At 38.4% G+C, this 21,588-nt stretch overlaps 3 protein-coding genes and 1 pseudogene across 3 annotated transcripts; 3 read left to right on the top strand and 1 right to left on the bottom strand.

The window, feature by feature from the left end:
• Nucleotides 1-896: 896 nt before the first annotated feature.
• LOC139191266 (uncharacterized) lies at nucleotides 897-3,426 on the bottom strand. The gene is made up of 2 exons (XM_070811843.1): nucleotides 2,136-3,426; nucleotides 897-2,011 (listed from the first exon to the last, which is right to left on the bottom strand). The coding sequence occupies exons 1-2, from the start codon at nucleotides 3,424-3,426 to the stop codon at nucleotides 897-899; spliced, it is 2,406 nt and encodes an 801-aa protein (XP_070667944.1).
• A 6,900-nt stretch (nucleotides 3,427-10,326) lies between these two features.
• Nucleotides 10,327-14,801, top strand: LOC114821194 (LRR receptor-like serine/threonine-protein kinase FEI 2). The gene is made up of 13 exons (XM_029093162.2): nucleotides 10,327-10,679; nucleotides 11,030-11,165; nucleotides 11,268-11,339; nucleotides 11,429-11,500; nucleotides 11,640-11,711; nucleotides 11,879-11,950; nucleotides 12,041-12,112; nucleotides 12,551-12,660; nucleotides 12,817-12,990; nucleotides 13,075-13,407; nucleotides 13,525-13,779; nucleotides 14,102-14,235; nucleotides 14,349-14,801. The coding sequence occupies exons 1-13, from the start codon at nucleotides 10,589-10,591 to the stop codon at nucleotides 14,571-14,573; spliced, it is 1,818 nt and encodes a 605-aa protein (XP_028948995.1). The 5' UTR covers nucleotides 10,327-10,588; the 3' UTR covers nucleotides 14,574-14,801.
• Nucleotides 14,802-16,840: 2,039 nt separating this feature from the next.
• On the top strand, nucleotides 16,841-17,997 carry LOC114821213 ((-)-isopiperitenol/(-)-carveol dehydrogenase, mitochondrial-like). Its single transcript, XM_029093197.2, has one exon. The coding sequence runs from the start codon at nucleotides 16,938-16,940 to the stop codon at nucleotides 17,745-17,747; it is 810 nt and encodes a 269-aa protein (XP_028949030.1). The 5' UTR covers nucleotides 16,841-16,937; the 3' UTR covers nucleotides 17,748-17,997.
• A 2,120-nt stretch (nucleotides 17,998-20,117) lies between these two features.
• Nucleotides 20,118-21,278, top strand: LOC114820939 ((+)-cis,trans-nepetalactol synthase NEPS2-like; annotated as a pseudogene).
• The last annotated feature ends 310 nt before the right edge of the window (nucleotides 21,279-21,588 follow it).

Here is a 21,588-nt window from a genome sequence, read left to right on the forward strand (position 1 = left end):
CCTCGTTGGGTTACTAAGTACCCTAGGAATCGACCTGAAGATACTCCAAACGTGCACTTGGTGGGGTTGAGCTTCATCTTGTACCTTCTAAGGATATTGAAAGCTTCTGCTAAATTGCGAATGTGATCTGATCGCTGCTTGCCCTTTACCATGATATCGTCGACATAGACCTCCATGGTTACCCCAATTTGCTTTTTGAACATCATATTTACTAGCCTTTGGTAAGTGGCTCCCGCGTTCTTGAGGCCAAAAGGCATGACCTTGTAGCAGTAAGTGCCTCGCTCTATCACAAACGCAGTTTTCTCCTTGTCGGGCTCATGCATGGCTATTTGGTTGTAGCCGGAGTATGCGTCTAAGAAACTAAGTAACTGGTTTCCAGAGGTTGAATCTACTAATAGATCAATCCGGGGGACAGGATAATGGTCTTTTGGGCATGCCTTGTTGAGGTCAGTGTAGTCTACGCAAACCCTCCATTTGCCTTTCTCCTTCTTCATGACTAGTACGACATTAGCAAGCCATGCCGAGTGTGCTACCTCTTCTATGAAACCGGCTTCCAATAGTTTGTCGATTTCTGCCTCGATGATCGCTACTCGTTCGGGAGCGAAATGTCTTCTTTTTTGAATTACCGGTTTGGCAGTTGGATCGACGTGCAGCTTGTGGCAGGCTACTTTGGGATCAATACCAGGCATGTCGGATGGTGACCATGCGAAGATATCTCGGTTTTTCCTAAGGAAAATTTTGAGTTCTTCCTTCTCGTCTGGGCTTAATCGTGAGCCAATTTTAGCCGTCTTTTCTGGCTGCTGGGGATCAAGAATGATGTCCTCGGCGTCCTCCTCGGGTTTCCATCCTATCTTGTCTGCTTAGGCGCCATCTTCTCGATCCACCTGCTGTAATTGCTATTTGGCAATTTCTTTACCCTTTTGGACTTCGGTAACCTTTACAGGGGTAAAGGTCTTCTTCTTTGTTTCTTTTAACATTTGCACAGTGCATCGTCGGGATGAAGCCTGGTCAGACTTGATCTCTCCGACTCCTCCTCCCGGGATGCGGAATCGGATTTTTTGATACTTGACGGAAGTGACAGCATCCAGCTTGATCAACCAAGGTCTCCCAAGAATCCCATTGTAGGGAGATGGGTCGCTTACAATCGTGAATGTTTGCTTTGAGACGACTGGCGGTGTTTTTACGTCAAGTATGATATGACCGATGGCAGTTGAGGTGTGTCCGTTGAATCCAGTAAGTACCTCTGCCCGGCGTATGATTGTACTTTCCAGGCCCATCTTCTGAATGACTGAAAGTTGAAGTAGGTTGACCGCACTTCCATTGTCAACCATCATCCTATCGACTATAGCATGGGCTAGTTGGACAGATACTACTAATGCATCGTCGTGTGGGAAGTCGACTCCTTCCGCATCCTGCTCTGTGAAGCCAATGATAGGTCCAGGTTGGGTATCGACTGCATGAACTTGTGAGATTAGTAAAGCTTGCTGGATCTTCCTCTTTTTGGAGTTATTAGTAGCCCCTAAGTGCTCGGACTCAGCGAAAATGCCATTGATTCGAATCGTCTTAGTTGGTGGCTCCTCATCTCCGTCTGCATTCCTTTTTGGCTGCTCAGCTGGCTTGTCCAAATATCTATCGACTTTGCCTTCTTTCACGAGTTTCTCTAGGTAGTTTTTCCAAGTGTAACAATCGTTGGTTGTGTGACCGGGACCTCGGTGGAATACGCAGTACTTAGTATGGTCCAACTTGGAAGTATCTCCTTTTGACTGCCTCGGTAACTTGAACCATGGTTCATTCTTGACGTCTCGAAGGATTTGATGAATCGGAATTGAGAACTTAGAATAGTTGTTGGTCATCGGGCCTTCTTTGGTCGTGGGTCGGTCCCTGCGCTTGAACTCCTGCCTGCCCTTGTTGGGTTGTTTTTCATCCTTCTTTTGAGCAGTTGCCAACTCTTTTCGAGGTTGTTCGGGAGCCTTTTCTGTTTGTCGAGCCTCGTCCCAAAGCGCATGCTTTTCTGCCAGAGCAAAGGAATCTGCTAGAGTTAGGTCTTCTTTCATGATCATTTCTCCAAACAGTGGGTGGTCTGCTGGTAGTCCTTTTTGGAAGGCTGCACTTGCTATCGAGTTGTCGCATCCGACGATCTTCGCGCTTCTCTGCTTTGAATCTCTTCACGTAATCGCGAAGCGACTCTTTTGGGTTTTTCTTTACGTTGAACAGGTGATCGGACTTCTTCTTGATCGATCGATAAGATGAGTATTCTTTGGTGAAGACCAAGGAAAGATCATCAAAATTCTGGATGGATCGTGCCGGCAAGGTATGAAACCAATCTTGTGCCTCGCCTTGTAAAGTAGTGGCGAATATTTTGCACATAAGGGCGTCATTATTCCGATAAAGGACCATCGCATTTCGGTAATGCTTCAAGTGTCTTTCGGGATCCCCATCTCCTTTGAAAGATGTGAAGTGTGGCATGCTAAACTTGCGCGGAGGCTCTGCCTGCTCGATCTCATCCGCGAAAGGTGACCTGCTCATGTTGGTCATATCTCGCCTTAGTGCCTCATCAACCATTTCGTTGCGCCGAAAATCACGCATCCGTTCATTGAAAAGTCTTTCTACCTCTTCTTGGATTTGCTTTTGTTGGGGTAGCGGAGCTTTTGGCTGCCCTTGGTCTTTTTCTACCGGTCTAGGCTGCTCTTCTTCTCGCTCGGCTCGTCTACGCTGTGGTTGCAATGGATGAGATAGATTCCTAGCAGGCGAGGGATTTTTTTGCAGGCTACCGGTTGAACTAGAGCCAGATTGAACGATCGTTTCCTTCCGTTTGTCAGGCTGCCTGCTCCGATGTGATGTGGAGGATACTCCTTGTGAGCCTAATCGCGAATGAATGCTTTGCCTGGAAGGTTGCCCATGTTGATTATCAAAGCGTGGCCCCAACCGTGAATGTATACTTGCTCGTGGGCCTAACCGAGAGTGCACGCTCCTCCGCGCGCTAAGACGGGAGTATACGCTATTTCGGGGGCCCAATCGAGAGTGTGCACTGTCTGAATGCTCCACTTGTGATGGGTTGAATGGCTGCTTTCCAGGACGCTGTTTAAAAGGCTCCTTGTCTACCCTTGTTCTACTCCGGGAAACTTCATCGTGAGCGCGATGCATCTCAGTGCGTTGTAAAAGTTGATTCACCAAGGTGGTTTGTTGTGCAAGGGCGCTCGTCAATTCTATGACTTGTCGGGACAAGTTTTGCTCGCCATTCGGATTGGAAGAACTTGGATGGAATGCACCTCCTTGAACAATGAAAGGGTGGTTGACTCCAAGTGCGAGATTTGAGTTGGGGAATGTCAAATCTGCAGAGAAATGTGGTGAAAACGCCTCAGCCTCGATGATTGGTCCGGATGGTTGAGATTGTCTCGGGCGGACTTGGGCAGCTTGGGAAACCATGAAAACAGGCTGGGCTGCGGGGGCAGGCTGGATCACTGGGGCAGGCTGGATCGTTAGAGTAGGCTGGGCTACAAGAGCAGGCTGGATCACGGGAGCAGGCTGCTCAATGCGCGGTGCATGTGAATGCGAGGCTTGGGCTTTGGTCCACGTAAACTTGGATGGCACGACTCGGGCCGTGGTGAAGGCTCCATGGACCTCGCCACGAGTGGCTACCGAAGTAGCCACCGTGGTGGTTCCCATGGCGGCCGTGGTGAAGGCTCCATGGACCTCGCCACGAGCGGCTACCGAAGTAGCCACCGTGGTGGTTCCCATGGCGGCCGTGGTGAAGGCATCATGGACCTCGCCGCGGGTGGCTACCGAGGTAGCCATCACGGTGGTTCCCATGGTGGAAGCTCGTGGTGATGATGCCGCTCCCCTTCTTGTCGCATTTTGCCTCATGGATCTCCGTAGTCCCATTTCTTGAATACTAGAATTTTTACTTGCGGAATTTTCTAAATTTCTAGTCATTATATTTTTCTTATACGTTTTATCAAAGAACCTTTGCAAGTAGAAAATTCTAATAATAAGAACGTATGAAAAATATTCAAATAGACTAGAAAATAAAGAAAAAACCTTTTTGTACGAGAGTCTTCTACGAGTATGGATTACAACTCTCAATGAAAGCACCAATTTGTGGATGCAAATTTTCACCTCTTCGATCTTGGACGATTTTGCACCTACAAAACAACTAGCACCTTAGGTTAAGGCCAAAAGCCTCACGCGCCCACGATGAATGGGGGGGGCTTTGGCCGAAGAACCTCCGATGCCAAAGTTAGAAATTTAGAGAGAAATAGTGTTTAGAGTGTTTTGGAATTTTTGCAAGAGGTTTGGAATGAATTTTTGGTGAGAATAGGAGCCTATTTATAGGATTAGGCTTCCCCATTTTTCACCAAGGAAGGGCCGGCCACACCCTTCCCTTTTCTTAGTCAATTTGTGGTTTTTTATTAGCCCCTTTATTGGCTAATAAAATAGAAATGAATGGGGTCTTAAATGATTAGCTTTATTTGAGTAATAAAGTGGAGGAAAATAAAAAAAATGTAGGGAAAAGATGGGAGGGAATATGGCCGGTTACTATGGGATTTTTAGGTTTTATTTTAGGTTTAATTAGCCAATTAATTGGCTAATTAAATATGAAAGGAGATATTTTATTATTTATGGTATTGATTGGCTAATTTAAAAGGGAAGGAAAGGTGGAAAAGGTAGAAAAAAAGGTGATGGAATAGACTTTGAATGGGGTAGCCGGCCCTATCCCATTTTTTAGGTTTGAGTGGATGTTTCAAATTGGTAATTAAGGGATGATTTTAGGAGATATGGGAAGAATATATTATTTAGATAATTAATTAACTAAATAATATATTAGGGAAATTAAGTTTTGGAAATAATTACCTAAAATAAGATAATTTGGAATTAGTTACCTCTTCTGGAGCATTTTTGAATTGGTTGAGGATGATTACCCACTACTTGCGCGTAGGAATCCCGATATACCTCAAGGGTATTTTTGTCCTCTTTCGTTCACAAATCCACGTGTCGCCTAGTGAATATTTTTGGCTCCACAACGTCCTCCAAAAGCTTCGCGTATGATCATAGCATATCACCATCTCTCATAATTTGACTCGAAAAAAGAAACATTCATTTAATTATGTTTCATCTTGACGCGTTTTCGTGATATGTAATTGCAGGAACAGAATATGGCTATACACAAGAACAATGTGGAGCCAAAAATAATCACAAGGCGACATGTAGATTTTTTTATGAAGATGACAAATTTACCCTCGAGGCATACCGGGTCTCCTACACGCGAGCAGTGGAGAATCATCCATCAACCAAATCAGGAGTACCCAAAATAGGTAATAAGTTCAAATTTGTCTCATCCATCCTCATTCCATAACCTCCAAAAACCTCCCAAAATGTTTCTTTTATTATGATAATTAGCCAATTAATATATTTATACCTAATTAATATATGAATTGCTAATTAAATCCTCCAATTAACCATAAAATACATCCCATTCAATCCCAAAGCTAGGCAATGGCCGGCCATCTCCCATGCTCCTTACCTTTCTTATTTTCCACACTTTATTGCCCAAATTAAATTAGATAATTAACTCTATAACCCCCCATTTATTTCCTTCATATTTAATTAGCCAATAAATTGGCTAATTAAACCAAAAATTTAACCCAAAAAACCTAGTGTTGGCCGGCCACTTCCTCTCTAAAGTGGACCAACCTAGCCCTATAAATAGGCTCCTATTTTCACCAAATACTCATTCCAATCCTCTTGCAAAAAATCCTAAATACTCTAACATTCTTTCTCTCTAAAATTCTAACATTGGCATCGGAGGTTCTTCGGCCAAAGTCCCCCCATTCATCGTAGGCGCGTGAAGCTTTTGGCCTTAACCTAAGGTGCTAGTTGTTTTGTAGGTGCAAAATTGTCCAAGATCAAGGAGGAAAAAATTTGCATCCACAAACAAGACTGGGGAGTTTTATCACATATGAAGATGTTTCAAAAATGAAATACACAAACAAGGTACTTTATCTGTATGCATTGAGGGATTTACTGAAGTGCTGCATTTGATGTTCTGATTCCCCCTTCTAATAACGTTTGTATAAAAGAGAAAAGTCATTCATTATTAGTATCGTTATGCATCTCCCGCGATACTCCTTGTAACAAAGAATTAATCTCAAGCCAAAGCTATTGCACTTCATATAATGATATACAGGTGGTGGAAGAAACAATAAGATTGGCCAACGTTGCAGCATTTGTTTTCCGATTGGCTACTAAGGAAGTTGAGTATAAAGGTAACAAAATGTAAACTATGTTTTTAATTACCATCGGCACACATAATTTTTTGTGTGTTTCTAACCAAATTGATTGGTGTAGGTTATAAAATACCCAAGGATTGGAGAGTGATTGTTTGGGTTCGATATATCCACACAAATTCAGAGAATTTTGATGATCCCATGTGCTTCAACCCAGATAGATGGAATGTAAGTCAATATTCTAACACGATGAATTAATTGAAGATAAATTACTAAGTAATTAATGGGTGTAGTTTCACTCCTTCAGGAATCAGCTAAGCTCTGAACATACCAAGTTTTTGGTGGTGGATCGAGAATATGTGTAGGAAACTTGCTTGTCAAGATACAACTTGCAGTATTTTTACATCATTTGTCTATAGGATACAAGTAAGGAAACTCAATTTGAAGCGTTACTATATATTTTTTATGCTATTAAATGTCAACACACTATAGACATAATTCTTGAATTTTATTGTGATTGAAATTTTTTAGATGGAAATTGGTCAATCCAAATGCTGAGATGATTTATCTTTCACATCCATCATCAGTCGATAAGATTGACGTCACGTTCAACAAAATTTAGAAATCCATTTTCTCATAACCTCATCCATATATATTGTTTGACATCTCACCGTTCTATTTTCCCCAGTCGTAGGCCTGCTTTTAATTTCAAAAATGGAAAATAAAAAAAAACCAAAGAAAAGGAACTAGAATTATTTCTAGTGTCTTGTTGGTTGTGAATCATGTATTAATGTATGTCTTTTCTCGTTCATACGCTCCAACGTTTATTTCCACTATAATGATTTGGTACTCTTTTTTTCCTGTCTCTATCAATATAATTGGGTAGATACAGCCATCTGGTGATATTCATTAATATATGCCTGGGTGGTTCATAGGATGCAAGTAATATTATAAACCACTCTTTAAAGATTATTTCTACAAAAAAATCATTCAAATATGAGATCATTTTGTCTTCAACCGTATAAAAACAGATGGACAGATTCAATAATAACATTATGAACCATTATCTATTGCAACAATTGATTGACTAAATTACCTTATTAATTGAATCTTTGTAGAAATGATTTTTACATACATATTGATTTACAGTATAAACGGTTATGATCATAAACATGAGATTCTGTGAATCGGCCTCGAAGTAAATTGAGAAGGAATTCCACTTCAATCTTAAGAGTCAATATCCAATCTTTTGAAAAAGAACATTAAACAGAATAGATTGTCATGTATTTTGTTTTAACGTTGCAATCCATCACATCCTATAGGGACAAAAGTGGAAAGGGATCCTCTCCGGATCTCTTCCTCCTAATCCACTATGTTCGGGGATCCAGACTATTGAAATTTGATCTAACGGTTAAAGTTATTATAACTTTTAAAGTGAGCCCCCGTTTGTAGCCGTTTGATCAAATTTCAATAACTCGAATCCCCGAATTTGATGGATTAGATGAAAGGGATATAGAGAGGATCCTTTTCCGACGAAAGCAATAATAAGGACAATACCTGCAGGTTAGTGCTCATTATCTCATTAGGGAATCAAATCATAAAATAGGACGCGACATGAAAGCATTTTCGGTGGGTTTGGTATTCCTTTGTCTATTTGCTCAGCCTGGTCAGACGAAAAATCAACTCGGAATCAACCACAACTATATAGTCGAGTATGGCACTGGCCTTAAGCGAGGATAAGAGCCGGGGGGATTGATTTACATATTCTGTAGCTAGACAGGGTCAAGGGACATACGTGGATATCTCTATGGGAGTGGGGGTGGCCTTGGTTTTGGGAGGCTTGCCGCTATTGGGGTTGCTCTTGTGGTGGTGGAATGAGCTTTGGATATTGCTTCCTCTCAAACCGAGTTCGAAGCACTATTAACTAGTGGTAATTTAGGATAGAGTGATCTAAATTTGGTCCCCATAAACCAAAAAAGATCATAAATAATCTGTATATTAAGAAACTATATGTAAGTTTGGAACTGGACCTCTCCTAGATGCCATTCAACATTCTTGGAATTGCCTTTCACCATGTTGGTCAGGTCCTTAATTATTATCTTAACTAATTTCACCACAAAAATCAATTGAGAGCTTTTAAAAGGACTATGTCCGTTGAGTTATTAGGCATAAATAGTTTCTTACAGACACTTCATCTTGTTTCTTGGACTATATGTATCCGTTGAGTTATTAGGCACGGACAGTTTCTTATAGGCACACCATCATATTCCATGGATATATATATATATATATATATATATATATATATATATATATATGGTCATTAATATTTTTTATTGTACATGCATGCATGTGGTGTAATTGTCAATAGGATACAATAAGGAGCAATCTTGTTACATCTTTATTAAATATATCGATATGTATTTTCGAATGAGCTGAACTTTATGTACTTTTCAGATGGAAATTGATCAATCCAGATGCAACATCAGTTGATGGAGTTGATATCACCGTTAACAAAATTTAGCAATCCATTTTCTCAACAAATTCCATTGATAAGGCTTCATAGTTTGTTGTCCTCCCTTATTTCCCACGACCATGCCTAACTAGGTGGCCTCCTTTGAACGCAAAAAAACAAAAAAAGTTAAACAAAAGAAAATCGAACTCTCTATTAGTTATTGTAATCAATTAGTTTAGGAACTGTCTCAGCCCAGTTTCGTGATTTTTTTTCTTCTAGAATCTGATAAGATGGTTGGAACTTTTGGTTTGTTCTTTTCAACTTCATGGTATCCCATTTATGATAAATGGGGTTAATGCTATGAACTCATAAAAAAAGATTGATTATAATTTGGAGTTGTTTTTATTCTAACCATGAATGGTAATTGTTGATTAAGGACAATATTGGCTTCGTTCTTATATATAAGGATTAAGTATTGAAAACTCTTCAATCTTTTGATGTCATTTTAAATTGGTCTCAACATTTTTAAACATTCTAAATAAGTACTCAACCTATTAAAAATGTCACATCCATTAAGTCCCAATTAATTTATATTAAATTAACTAGGGTTTACTTTGTCTCCAAATCAATAGAAGGTCATGAAGGTTGCTAAAATGGTACTGACTATCATGATACGACTGATACCATCTTCACCGGCTACAAAGAAGAATTGGAAGTTGAATCAATTAGTGAGTTTGGAGTAGGACTCATTATTGCCAATTGTACATTTAACGAAAAATTAATTGGGGCTTAACGGATGTGACATTTTCAATAGATTTGATATTTGTTAAAATGTTTATAAATGTTGAGACCAATTTGAAATGATACTAAAAAATTAAGAGTATTAGGTACTTAATCCTATATACAATGAAGTTGGATTGTCAAAGCCTTCCTTATTTATCTTTTGAGTTAGTTATAAATGTGTCCCAAAAATGTTTCACGGTTCTCACTTTGATCCTCAATTATTATTTTCTGTTTCATCTTAAAATTGTCTTAAACATTTCAAGTATGTCTAATGATGACTATCAATAACGTCTATTACAAAATTAGCATAAGTAGGTCACTTGTGGGGTTGGCACTCATTGGCAAAACAAATTAATAAACCGCCAAATCCAATTCGACTATTTAGGTATAATTTTCACTTTAGTTGTCGGTCCCCATTTTAAAGAATGCTCAAACAAAAATGTCTAAAAGTTGTGCAATTTCACCCAAAATCCGAGGCATCCATCACTGCACTTGCCTAGTCGTGTGCACAACAAATGAACAATTCTATCAATTTAAAAAGTTTTAGTAGTGTGCACAACTAATTATATCGATTTAAAAAGTCTAGAAATGAGACAAGAAAATAATTCAATGACCGAAGTAAAAGAACATCAAAATTTTAGTGACAAATATACAAGTAACCTACTTTGACATTATGATGAAAATAAAGTTCTATCATAAAATTAATTAATAGTCTATAAAAAAAATTAATTAACAATATAAAAAAATCTAATTTATTATAAACATATGCAATATCTTTTTTTTTTCGACGGGAAATTCACTCTGAACTAGGGTTGTGAACTCTTATGATCAATTTTTTGAATTCGTGGACAACGGCCTCTTTCTGCACAACTTTCATTACTCATTTTCGAAAGTCTGCCCTTCACTCTGCTCTAATAGGAAAAAGCAATCTCTCTCTCTCCCTCTCTCTCGCTCTCCGTGCTTCAAAATTATTATTAGTGTATTGGTAATGGTAGTACCCCACCAAGCACCACAGCTTGCTTCATCATAGTTTATCTCCCCTTACTCTCTCTCTGTCTCTCTCTACTTCCCAAAGCTTGAAACTTTGAGCATAGTGAGTGAAGTGGCTGAGCTCAGAAACAAGAAGATGCAGAAGAAGGGTTTGGTTTGGATTTTCTCGATGATTTCAGTTGCAATCTTCTCCTCCCATTGCTCTCTTGCTCTCATCAGCCAAGATGGTAAGCAAAACCCTCCACTTCTCTGTTTTATTGGTTTTTTTTTAATTTTTTTTTTTCTGTTCTAATGTCTCTAGTTTTTGGACATTTCGTCGATGAAAAATGGAGGCATTGTGTTAAAATTTTCATCTTTTCTTTATTTATGATGGACATTTACTTTACTAGTCAATTAGTTGCATTTTGTTGAGCCGGAAGTTCTGATTTTCTTTGGTCATTAATGGCAAACATATAAAAATCAAATCTTTACTGATAATTTGCATTCTTTCTGCATTTCCTCAAGTATTATATTTGGGGTTTATATATGAAATTATTAATCTTGTTTCTTGTGTTTTTTGGTAATTATTTTGCTTCAGGTTTGGCATTGTTGGAAATCAAAAGCACTTTGAATGACAGCAGAAACATTCTCAGTGACTGGCAGGATTCTGATGAATCACCCTGTAATTGGACTGGCATTACTTGCCATCCTCAGGACCTTAGAGTCAGCTCTATGTAAGTCTTCAAGCCTTACTTTTCAATTTACTAAAACTGCTTATGATTTAATCTGCTTGTTTTCAAAGTGCTTTTCATATATTTTGAATTGGGTTTTTGCAGTAACTTGCCTTACATGCAACTGGGAGGGACTATATCTCCCAGCATTGGTAAACTCAGTAGATTACAGAGACTGTGAGTCCAATACTGAATTAGTAAAAAGTCAGCTGAGAAGTCCTCCAATTTTGATTTTCTTCTGATTGTGCTTTTTCAATGTAAACCAGGGCACTTCACCAAAACAGCTTACATGGAAACATTCCTAATGAAATTACCAATTGTGCTGAGCTTAGGGCTCTGTAAGTGGAAAACCGAAACGGCTTTGCTCTCTTTTCTGTTTCTTCTTTGAGTTGTGAAATATATTTCAGGTGTCACTTTGCTTTCTATTTATATTGACTCTAACATTAAGCATTGCATACTTTATCTCCAATCTGTTAGGTACTTGAGGGCTAACTACCTTGAAGGAGGTATTCCATCAGATATCGGAAACCTTTCTTCTCTCACCATACTGTAAGAATTTCTTTGTTCTTATCTTTTCTGTTTACGGAGTCTTGTGTGCTTAATTATCAATAGCTTGTATTGGGAAATTGGAATTTGAATTATCACCATAGTATTGCAACTGACTGATTTAAATACTTTACACTCCTGTGTTGATGAACTTTACAATGAAATTGTAGGGATTTATCAAGCAATTTATTAAGAGGTGCTATACCTTCATCTATCGGCCGCCTCTCAAAATTACACTTTTTGTAAGCTATATCAAAGTACCAAATGGTATTCTATGTAGTTTTTTAATTGGATTGGTGTCTGAATAGCATTATTGCCTATGTATGTCATAGGAACTTGTCCACCAACTTCTTAAGCGGTGAAATCCCAGACATTGGAATTCTAAGCACTTTTGGGAACGATTCGTAAGTACTCACTGTCTCTCTCGACACTTTCATGTTGAGTGAAAATGGCCTAATCAAATCAAACACACACACACACACACACACATTGTTAAATCCCTAGAGACTGTCATTAATTATACGTGTATGTATGCATGTTTGTGCGGCTTAAGCTAAACAAACACTCATAGCCTAGTGTAATTGTGCTTTTTGAACTAAGATTTAGGCATGCATTATACTTATGTGAGTCAATTGCCCATTTTTACTGATTTGTCTGTAAAGTTTTTGAACTGGTTGATAAATTAATTCACGAATAAAGATGTTTCCACTAACTTTTCAGTAATTATATAGCACCAATTGTGCACTATATGCAGTACAGATAGGACCTTCAATACCTTCTCTCTTCTTCCTGTCTGAAGCATTTGTCATCTTGTTCTGAAATTTCCTTGAACATTCATATAGGTTTGTTGGCAATCTAGATCTTTGTGGCCAACAAGTGCACAAGCCCTGTCGGACCTCATTGGGATTTCCTGCAGTGCTACCAAAGAATGCTGTAAGTGATGAAGCAGCAGGCAAGTTCTCGATCCCTTTTCATCAGCTTTCTAGTCGAACGACAAGTTTTCTAAAATGCAGTTCTGGAATTTTGTAAATCACATCTAACCAAATTCTTATGTAAAAAGTAGCAATGTACTTATGCTAATTTATTGAATTCACTGTGGATATTCCAGTGCCCTCTAAACGATCTTCTCATTACATCAAAGGAGTGCTTATTGGTGCAATGTCTGCCTTGGGCTTTGCGTTTTTCACTCTCCTTACCTTCCTTTGGGTTCGGTTTCTTTCGAAAAAGGAAAGAGTGGCTAAAAAATACACTGAAGTTAAAAAGCAAGTAAATCAAGAATCAAGTAAGCTCGATGTTTTCTGGACTTCATACAGTTATAAACTCAAACTTTATTATGGTTGCTGACAAAAATTTGAACATTTGACAGGTACAAAACTCATTACTTTCCATGGTGATATGCCCTACCCTTCAAGTGAAATCATTGAAAAGCTAGAGTCGCTCGATGAAGAGGATGTTGTAGGATCAGGAGGATTTGGCACTGTATACAGAATGGTTATGAATGATTGTGGTACTTTTGCTGTTAAAAGAATTGATAGAAGTCGGGAAGGATGTGATCAAGTTTTTGAGAGGGAGTTAGAGATCTTGGGTAGCATTAAGCACATAAACCTAGTTAACCTGCGAGGCTACTGCAGGCTCCCTGTTTCAAAGCTTCTCATATATGATTATCTAGCTATGGGCAGTTTAGATGATTTCTTGCATGGTAAGTGTCACCTCTCAGAATGTGCTAGAAATGAATGCTTTTTTGGGGATAGACTAGCTAGAATCGAATGATTTTGATTTGCTTTTTTTTTTTCCGTAATGTCTTTATCTCCTTTAGAGCATTGGGTGGAAGAGCGGCCTTTGAACTGGAATGCTCGTTTGAAAATTGCCCTGGGTTCTGCTCGAGGCATAGCATACCTGCACCATGACTGCTCTCCGAAGATAGTACACCGTGACATAAAATCGAGCAACATTCTTCTAAATGAAAACTTGGATCCCCATGTCTCTGACTTTGGCCTTGCAAAGCTTTTGGTGGATGAGGATGCCCATATTACGACAGTGGTGGCTGGCACCTTTGGCTATCTGGCTCCAGGTTTGTCCCATATTATGGTCTTGTATGCATTTCGTAACCCTGTTTCCGCTGTAAGTAAATATAGTAGAGCTAGATTATGGTGATCACACGGTTCAATCGTTATAGATTTTGATATACAGTCACCTATGTCGGACATCCTTACCATGATTTACCATTTAGTGAATGTTTATCACACAACTAAATGAATGCTGAATGAATTATCTCTGCCCTAAAAGTTAAAACCTGCTTGATCAAAATATGAGACGACTGACTAATCGCTCGCTGTAATATGGAAATATGAAATTTATAGAGATGTTAATCAATTGGTTTTTGGTTATTGCAGAGTATCTGCAAAGTGGGAGAGCCACTCAGAAGACAGATGTGTATAGCTTTGGAGTTCTATTGCTAGAGCTTGTGACCGGAAAAAGACCTACTGATCCTACGTTTGTAAAACGAGGCTTAAATGTTGTTGGTTGGGTAAGCTCCTTTCCTTCCTAAAATTACTATGACAGATGCATTCATATTTTTCATGTAAGACAATGTTGTCAGACCACAGTATCGATCTGAATAACTCTTTCATTAATATGCAGATGAACACCCAATTGAGAGAAAACAGGCTGCATGAAGTAGTAGACAAAAGGTGCAAAGATGCAGATGCTGAAACTGTGGAAGCAATTCTTGAAATCGCGGCAAGGTGCACCGATGCAAACCCTGATGACCGGCCATCAATGAACCAGGTATTGCAGTTGCTAGAGCCAGAGGTCATGTCACCGTGCCCGAGCGATTTCTACGAGTCTCATTCAGATCATTACTGATCATTAGGCTAAAATGCCTAATGACTGCAGGATTACAGAATGTTCATTCATGTTCTATTGAGTTTGTGCTGTTGTCCCTGCCCCTCCCTGGGGTAAAGAATGTAAATTAAATTATATGTATCAGACGAACCATGGTATCCAATTTCTGCTTGGATGGCACAAACCCAAAAGAAGAAAAAATATTCCCATGCAAACATTTGCAAAGAGCTGCAAGCTTTCCTTTCTTTATTCTACATGTCATGGTTTTCTTTTATTTTCTATTTTATTTCCAATGTTAGGCAAACGACCACACATGGGAAAACACAACCGTTCATTTGTGTTTTCTTTTATATAATTGGAATGGAAGACTCGAATACGTAACTTCGCATGCAAGGTTAGATTCTTAATTATTTAAGGTACACGTCTCTTGCAGAGCCAATCGTTTTTAAATCACAAATTAAGTCGTCTTCATAAAAGTCAACTAAATTGAAGATATCTCCAAAGGTGATGCAAATACGTCAATTAGGATCAAAAGACATTAAATATTTTTCAAAGGGCGATGTTACTTTTGATGCGACAACTGAGTCATTTGACTCTTTACTTTCTAACTGTGTTTTTTTTTTTTTCACAGCAAACAAAGATAGAGCCAAATGTCTTCAATTTAACTTTTTAAATGCATGAGGGCCATTGACAACTTATAGGATGAAAACTAAATTCAATTTTTAATTATTTTTTAATAATTAATATAACTATGGGGTCCAATATATTAATAAAATAAGGAAGCATTTTTGCTTATCATCATAAACTATAGTGTATGTACTTACAAAATAAACATTTGACACATCAACTAGAAACGAAGAGGATCTAACATCTATATCAATTGGCCATATCAAACATCGTATAAAATTTTAACATAAATATGACATCTCTTTTAAAAATTCTAAACTATGCTTATACAACAAATTGACGATTTTAAAATAGTCACTGAGTACTACGGTCTAGTGGTATTCCTCTTCACTTGTAAGTGAGAGGTATTAGGTTCGATTCTCGCCAAAGACAAATTTTAACCACATTATTGCTAGCCCATTGTGAGGCTAAACCCACCTCATCCCCCTTAGTGTAGATAATATCATTTGTTCAAAAAAAAAAAAGGGCTTTCTAGCCAAAATGGTCCCTAAGATTTGCATAACACATCATTTTGTTCTCTGAGATTGAAAGGTGACTGGTCCGCGGGAAAACTAGAAAACTCGCCAAAAATTGGGTAAACTTTAAACATTCATAACGTCTTTAATACTCAACGAAATCGAGTGATTCAAAAACAAAAATCATACTTCTTAACAAAATGAAGAGAATAGTAGCTTTTTCAGTGGCTAAATAGTCATGAAGAGAATAGTAGCTTTTTCAGTGGCTAAATAGTCATGGTTTGGCTGGAAAATAGCTCGAAATGGCTGTCTTGGTTGAAAGTCGCCTTGTTTGGACATTCCTGCAGACCAGTCACCTTTCAGACCATTTTCCGGCTGACTCCGGCAACCATTGGGTTCCAAATAGGTATAATCTTGTGCTACACTTTCCTATCTTCATTTTTTTATATTATGGGTCGAATTTGGTTAATAAACGATTGAGTTACAAAGCTTTGAAAATTGCCTAAACTTTCGGCCAAGAGTTCTGGGACACTTAACGGAGTTTTTAACTAAAGGACCAACATAATGGATGGTGGACAATCTCAGGAACCAAAGTGATGTGTAATGCAAATCTCATGAACCATTTTAACTAAAAAGCCAAAAAAACAAAAAAACAAACAAACAAACAAACAAACAAATTAAAACACATATGACGGACAAAAAAAAACACACACATGATGAATCGTTCTTTCTTTAAGACAACCGGTTTTGAGAACCAAGTCTCTCATTAAATTTCTAATCTAGAGTAACTCACATATTTTTTGGGTCATCCCTCTATATTTAGCTTCAATAATAAACGTTGCTAAAACTTTTTGTTTTTTACTTTGTAGAGTAACTAGATTTACCTACATATAAAGGTAAACTCTTTATCTTCATACGGTCTAGTGGTATTCATCTTTATTTGTAAGTAAGAAGTTTTAGGTTCGATTCTCATTAATGGAGAATTTAAATCACATTATTGCTAACTCATTGTGAGGCTTAACTCACTCTCTCACCCTCTATGTAATAATATCATTTATTCCAAAAAAAAAAAAAAAAAAAAAAATCCTTATCTTCGATTCATCCAGCTCAATCTCCATCTATATAACCTTCAAACTAACAAACTATCATCATTCGTTGCTTTAAGCCTGGCCTTTTAATAAGGGTAGGAGCTGAGTTAACTGCGTAACCTAATTATTAATTGGCTTAACTTAGCCCTAAGAAAATGGCTGACCTCACTGCCGACACAGTCTCAGTCAACCAAACCATCAAAAAGCTGCAAGGGAAGGTCGTAGTCGTTACCGGCGGCGCCAGCGGCATCGGCGAAGTCACCGCGCGCAAATTTGTCTTGCACGGCGCACGCGCAGTGGTGATCGCCGATATCCAGGACGAATTAGGCCAAACCGTCGTCGCATCCATCGGTCCTGGTCGCTCCACCTACATCCACTGCGACGTGACCGACGAGGACCAGGTCAGGAGCTTGATCGAATCGACGGTCAAGATCTACGGCCACCTCGACGTCATGTTCAGCAACGCCGGCATCGGCTGCGCGTCACAGCAGACAGTGCTGGAGTTGGACCTCTCCAACTACGACAAGGTCATGGCGGTCAACGCCCGCGGTATGGCGGCGTGTGTGAAGCATGCGGCGAAGGCGATGGTGGAGGGGGGCGTGAGGGGTAGCATCGTGTGCATGGCGAGCACAGCGGCGGGCCAAGGGGGACCGATGTTCACGGACTACAGAATGTCGAAGGACGCGGTGATGGGGCTGATGAGGTCGGCGAGTCTGCAGCTGGGTGCTAACGGTATACGCGTCAACTGTGTGTCTCCGGGGCCGGTAGTGACGCCACTGTTCTGCTGGCAGTTCCAGGTGGAGGCGGAAGATGCGGAGAATTTGTACGAGGCGCAGTTGGGGTTGAAAGCAGGGAAGAGGATGTCGGCGGAGAATGTGGCAGACGCCGTCGTTTTCTTGGCCTCGGACGACTCTGAATTTGTTACTGGCCACAATTTGGTCGTGGATGGTGGGTTTAAGATGTAGATAGATGCAAGAGTTGTATCTCACCTCTAATAATCACTACTCGAGAATCATTTCCAAAAAATAAAATATTACGAAACTATGATCATATTTCTTTATGTGTTACCTTATTGTAATCTGAGTGGATTATGTACTTGAGACACTATTAAAGAGTTTGGTCGCTCAAGTTTCCGCTGGAGGTATAACCGTGGCTAAAAATGTATTACTACTATTATTTTCTGTTGAATTGATTCAAACAAGGTCTTAGATTTGAGAGTTGCTTCGGATGCTTGCCTTGGATAATGTTTAAGTCGAATATGGACAGTCAAACAATACCAGATCTAAAAGATATAATATAGCACAGAATTGACGTTTTATTGCAATGTCGGAAAATAATTATACTTGTGCATCTTGGTGTTAATTTGATCTTGACCGGTTTTCGTTTTTCTTTTCTCCTAACAATTTAACACACTAACAATGTCATTTTTAAAATATAAAAAAATAGAGCACATATAGGGAAATCCAAACTCAAATGGACACTAAACACTCGACCAAAAATATATATATATATAATCACATGTTCTGAAGGTTTAACTTTAGAATATTTTCAAAAATAAAATAATAAAAAATATTAGGATTTTAGTTGCATATTTAAGAGAAAAGAAAAGGGAACCAACTCCTAGTCTTATGCGCCACTCAGTACTATGGTCTGATCACTTGGAAATGAGAGGTCTTAAGTTCGAATCTTGTGGATGACAAATTCAATACCAAATTAGATTGCGCATTGTGTGGCTTAACTGAACTCTCCGTCCCCTTAGTGTAAATATCGATGTATTCAAAAAATAAAAATAAAAAAACTCCCAGTCTTATGCAAGCTGCTTTGGTCTTATATCATACGGGTAAGAAAGAATAATATTTTGAATTGTTAATTAGTTTTCCTTTTTATTTATAAACACAACTGGATACAGTATGTAGATATGTAAAAAGCTAGAGAAGAAGACAATTGGGTTTATACATCAATTATTTGATATCTCTCTATTTATTTTTTAAGGAAACCCTAATTTTATGCAACTGCATCAGTTTGTCTATACTATATATCACTGGATATCATGCAAAGCTCCCTTTGAATTAAGGTGTTGGCCTGTTCATCTCTTTATAAAAACAAGTTGGACAGGTCCAACTCAATTTATTTCTCCAAATAATTCATAAGTTTACATATTAATACTACAGGTTTGCCTTTGGCCCTGAGGTCTACTATAAGTAACCAAATTATTTTACCCTGAAGTTTATACACATACACACCCGAACTCTTGTTCTTGAATCGGTTCAATTTTATTAAATCATGTGTGGTTATTAATACATTTGAGTCCTAAATCATTTAGCTTATGTTGTATGTTATTATTAAACACATAAAATAATCTCTATTATGCCCGATATGTAAAAACAAAAACACAAAAAAGATGCTAAGACCTCCTTTGTAAGTCCTCAAAGAGACGTGTGGTATGCCCTAACCCTGAGATGTGATAGCCTTAACTTTTTGACAGCCAATTAAACACATAATTAAGGCTTTTATCTTAAGGTAAATATATATGTTTGTTACTCCCACTATAATTTTATTTTCATTTGTATAAAGAAAATACATGTATGAGTATATCTATCTGCAAGACCAAGCCAGAGCATATATATATAGTAGACTTTTGGTTGCTTGACAAAGAAATGAGACCCGACTTCCAATCATCATCAATATGATATTGCAAATTTGTAATCGGTATCCGTCTTAAGAATTATATATAGTGCAAAATTGTAATTCACATTTATTTCTAGTGAGTTCCACGATGAATCGGGAGACGAGAGTTGGTTGTTGGTGAGAGATTATTAATGTACTCAGAACACAACCCGATAGACTATAATATCTAAAAAATAATAATATAAAGATTAAAATTTTAGTCGATGATGACAAAAGAAATGGGAACCATTAAACCAACTCCCACGTAATTTGATTCAACAAGCTATATATTATACTTTTATTGGCAGGGTACAATAGAGGTTTGGTATAAGTGCATGATTAAATATTAACAAGCTGCAAGGCAGAGGGAACAATACAGGGTTATAATACTTTTATTCATCAAGTTGTATAATTTGACGGTTTGTTTTATTCACACCTTATACTACATTCAACATATTTTTTGAACATATTTAATCCACTTTATATTTACTTTAAAAAAAAAAGTATCTTAACTTATCTCATTTATTTTTCTTATTTTTCAATACTACCTCGACATTTCGCACTCTCATACACATCCAACATCACACTCTTCTCAGTTTCAAAACAATAGAATAATCTGAATTTTAGAGACAAGAAAGATAGATTAATTGTTGTATAAAATCTCTAACATGCCGTCTAATTTATACATCCGAGTATCCTTTCAAATTTTCTTGAACAATCAACGTTGGAGTGCAAGAGCCCTGAAGCACAAACAGTAGGGACTATTCTTAAGGTCACGTCATTTGTTTAAATGGCTTTCATGTTCGTTGTTTTCAGATTTGTAAAAGGAACACATTTGTTTGTTTAAAACTGCCAACCGACGTGCACCCTTTTATGAAAGATTATAACCCAATTCCAAATCCCTTCCAAAAGGTTATATATGTCTAATGGCATTGCTTCAGTTTAAACCAGCGAAGAAACATTTGAAATGATGCATTACCAAATAATTTCTTGAATGCCTAAACCAAAGAATAAAAAGGGAACTAAAGCTCGATTTTATGTTTCATTCATAAAAAATAAATATGTTTGTGCTTTTAGGGTTTTGTTATAAAGTTTCATTGATGTAGTGCATCAACATTTGGCGTCGTCTAAGGAGATCGTCACAAAAAGCTATGTTCGTTCTCTCTCATTTTTTATCTCACCACCACATTGAGAATAGATCCCCCATTAATGGAAGGATAAAGCTTACATGTGCTTGTAAGTAATTGAGTTACTTTTCATAGTGTCAGTTGATTTTATACAGTAGAACCTTACATTTCTTCACGTTCTTCACCTTGACTTTTCAGCTTTTGATGTTCAACGTGAACTTACGTGGCATGGCCTCATGTGTCAAACATGCAGCGTGTGTCATGGTAGAGGCACGTGAGGGGGAGCAGTGTCTGCACAACAAGTGTGGTGGCGACTGGCGAGCCACGGCATGCAGATTCGTACGGACTACTGCATGGCGAAGCGCGCGGTACTAGGGTTGGTTCGGTCGGCGAGCCTGCAGCTCGGATTGCACGGGATTAGAGTGAACTGCGTCTCGCCGAACGCGCCAGCCATGCACGCCGTTGACTTGCAACGCGCGAGGGAATCAAGTGGAGGTAGTGAGGCAGGTGTGTGAGAAGTTTGCGTCCTTAAAGGGGGTCGTGCTGACGGCGAGGCATGTGGCAGAGGCGGAGCTGTTTCTTGCTTGTGAAGATTCTGAGCTTGTGACTGGACATGATATGATGGTGGATGGTGGCTTTATTTTCTGCATGATTATGCACTTCTTGGATTCCCCATTAGTGCAAGTCCACCGGAGGGTATAGCCCAGTGGACAGGGGACCAAAAAAACCCAATAGCCAGCCTTCCTTACTCCATCTCATGCGGGCAATTGGACTAGGGGCAGGCCGTGAGAGAGGGGAGGCAGGAATCAACAGCCCGAGCATCTGAGGGTGGTGATGCAAGGATGACATCATACACATTAAAAAATAATTAAAAAATTAAAAATTAAAAATAATAATAAATAATTTAAAGAATTAATTAAAAATGCAAAAAATTAATAAAAAAATCCGAAAATTAAAAAAAATTGATTTAATTTTTTTTATAAATATCTTATCATTATCTTCCACCTTACAC

Source organism: Malus domestica, chromosome 14, assembly GCF_042453785.1.
Source record: "Malus domestica chromosome 14, GDT2T_hap1".
Lineage (NCBI taxonomy): Eukaryota > Viridiplantae > Streptophyta > Magnoliopsida > Rosales > Rosaceae > Malus > Malus domestica.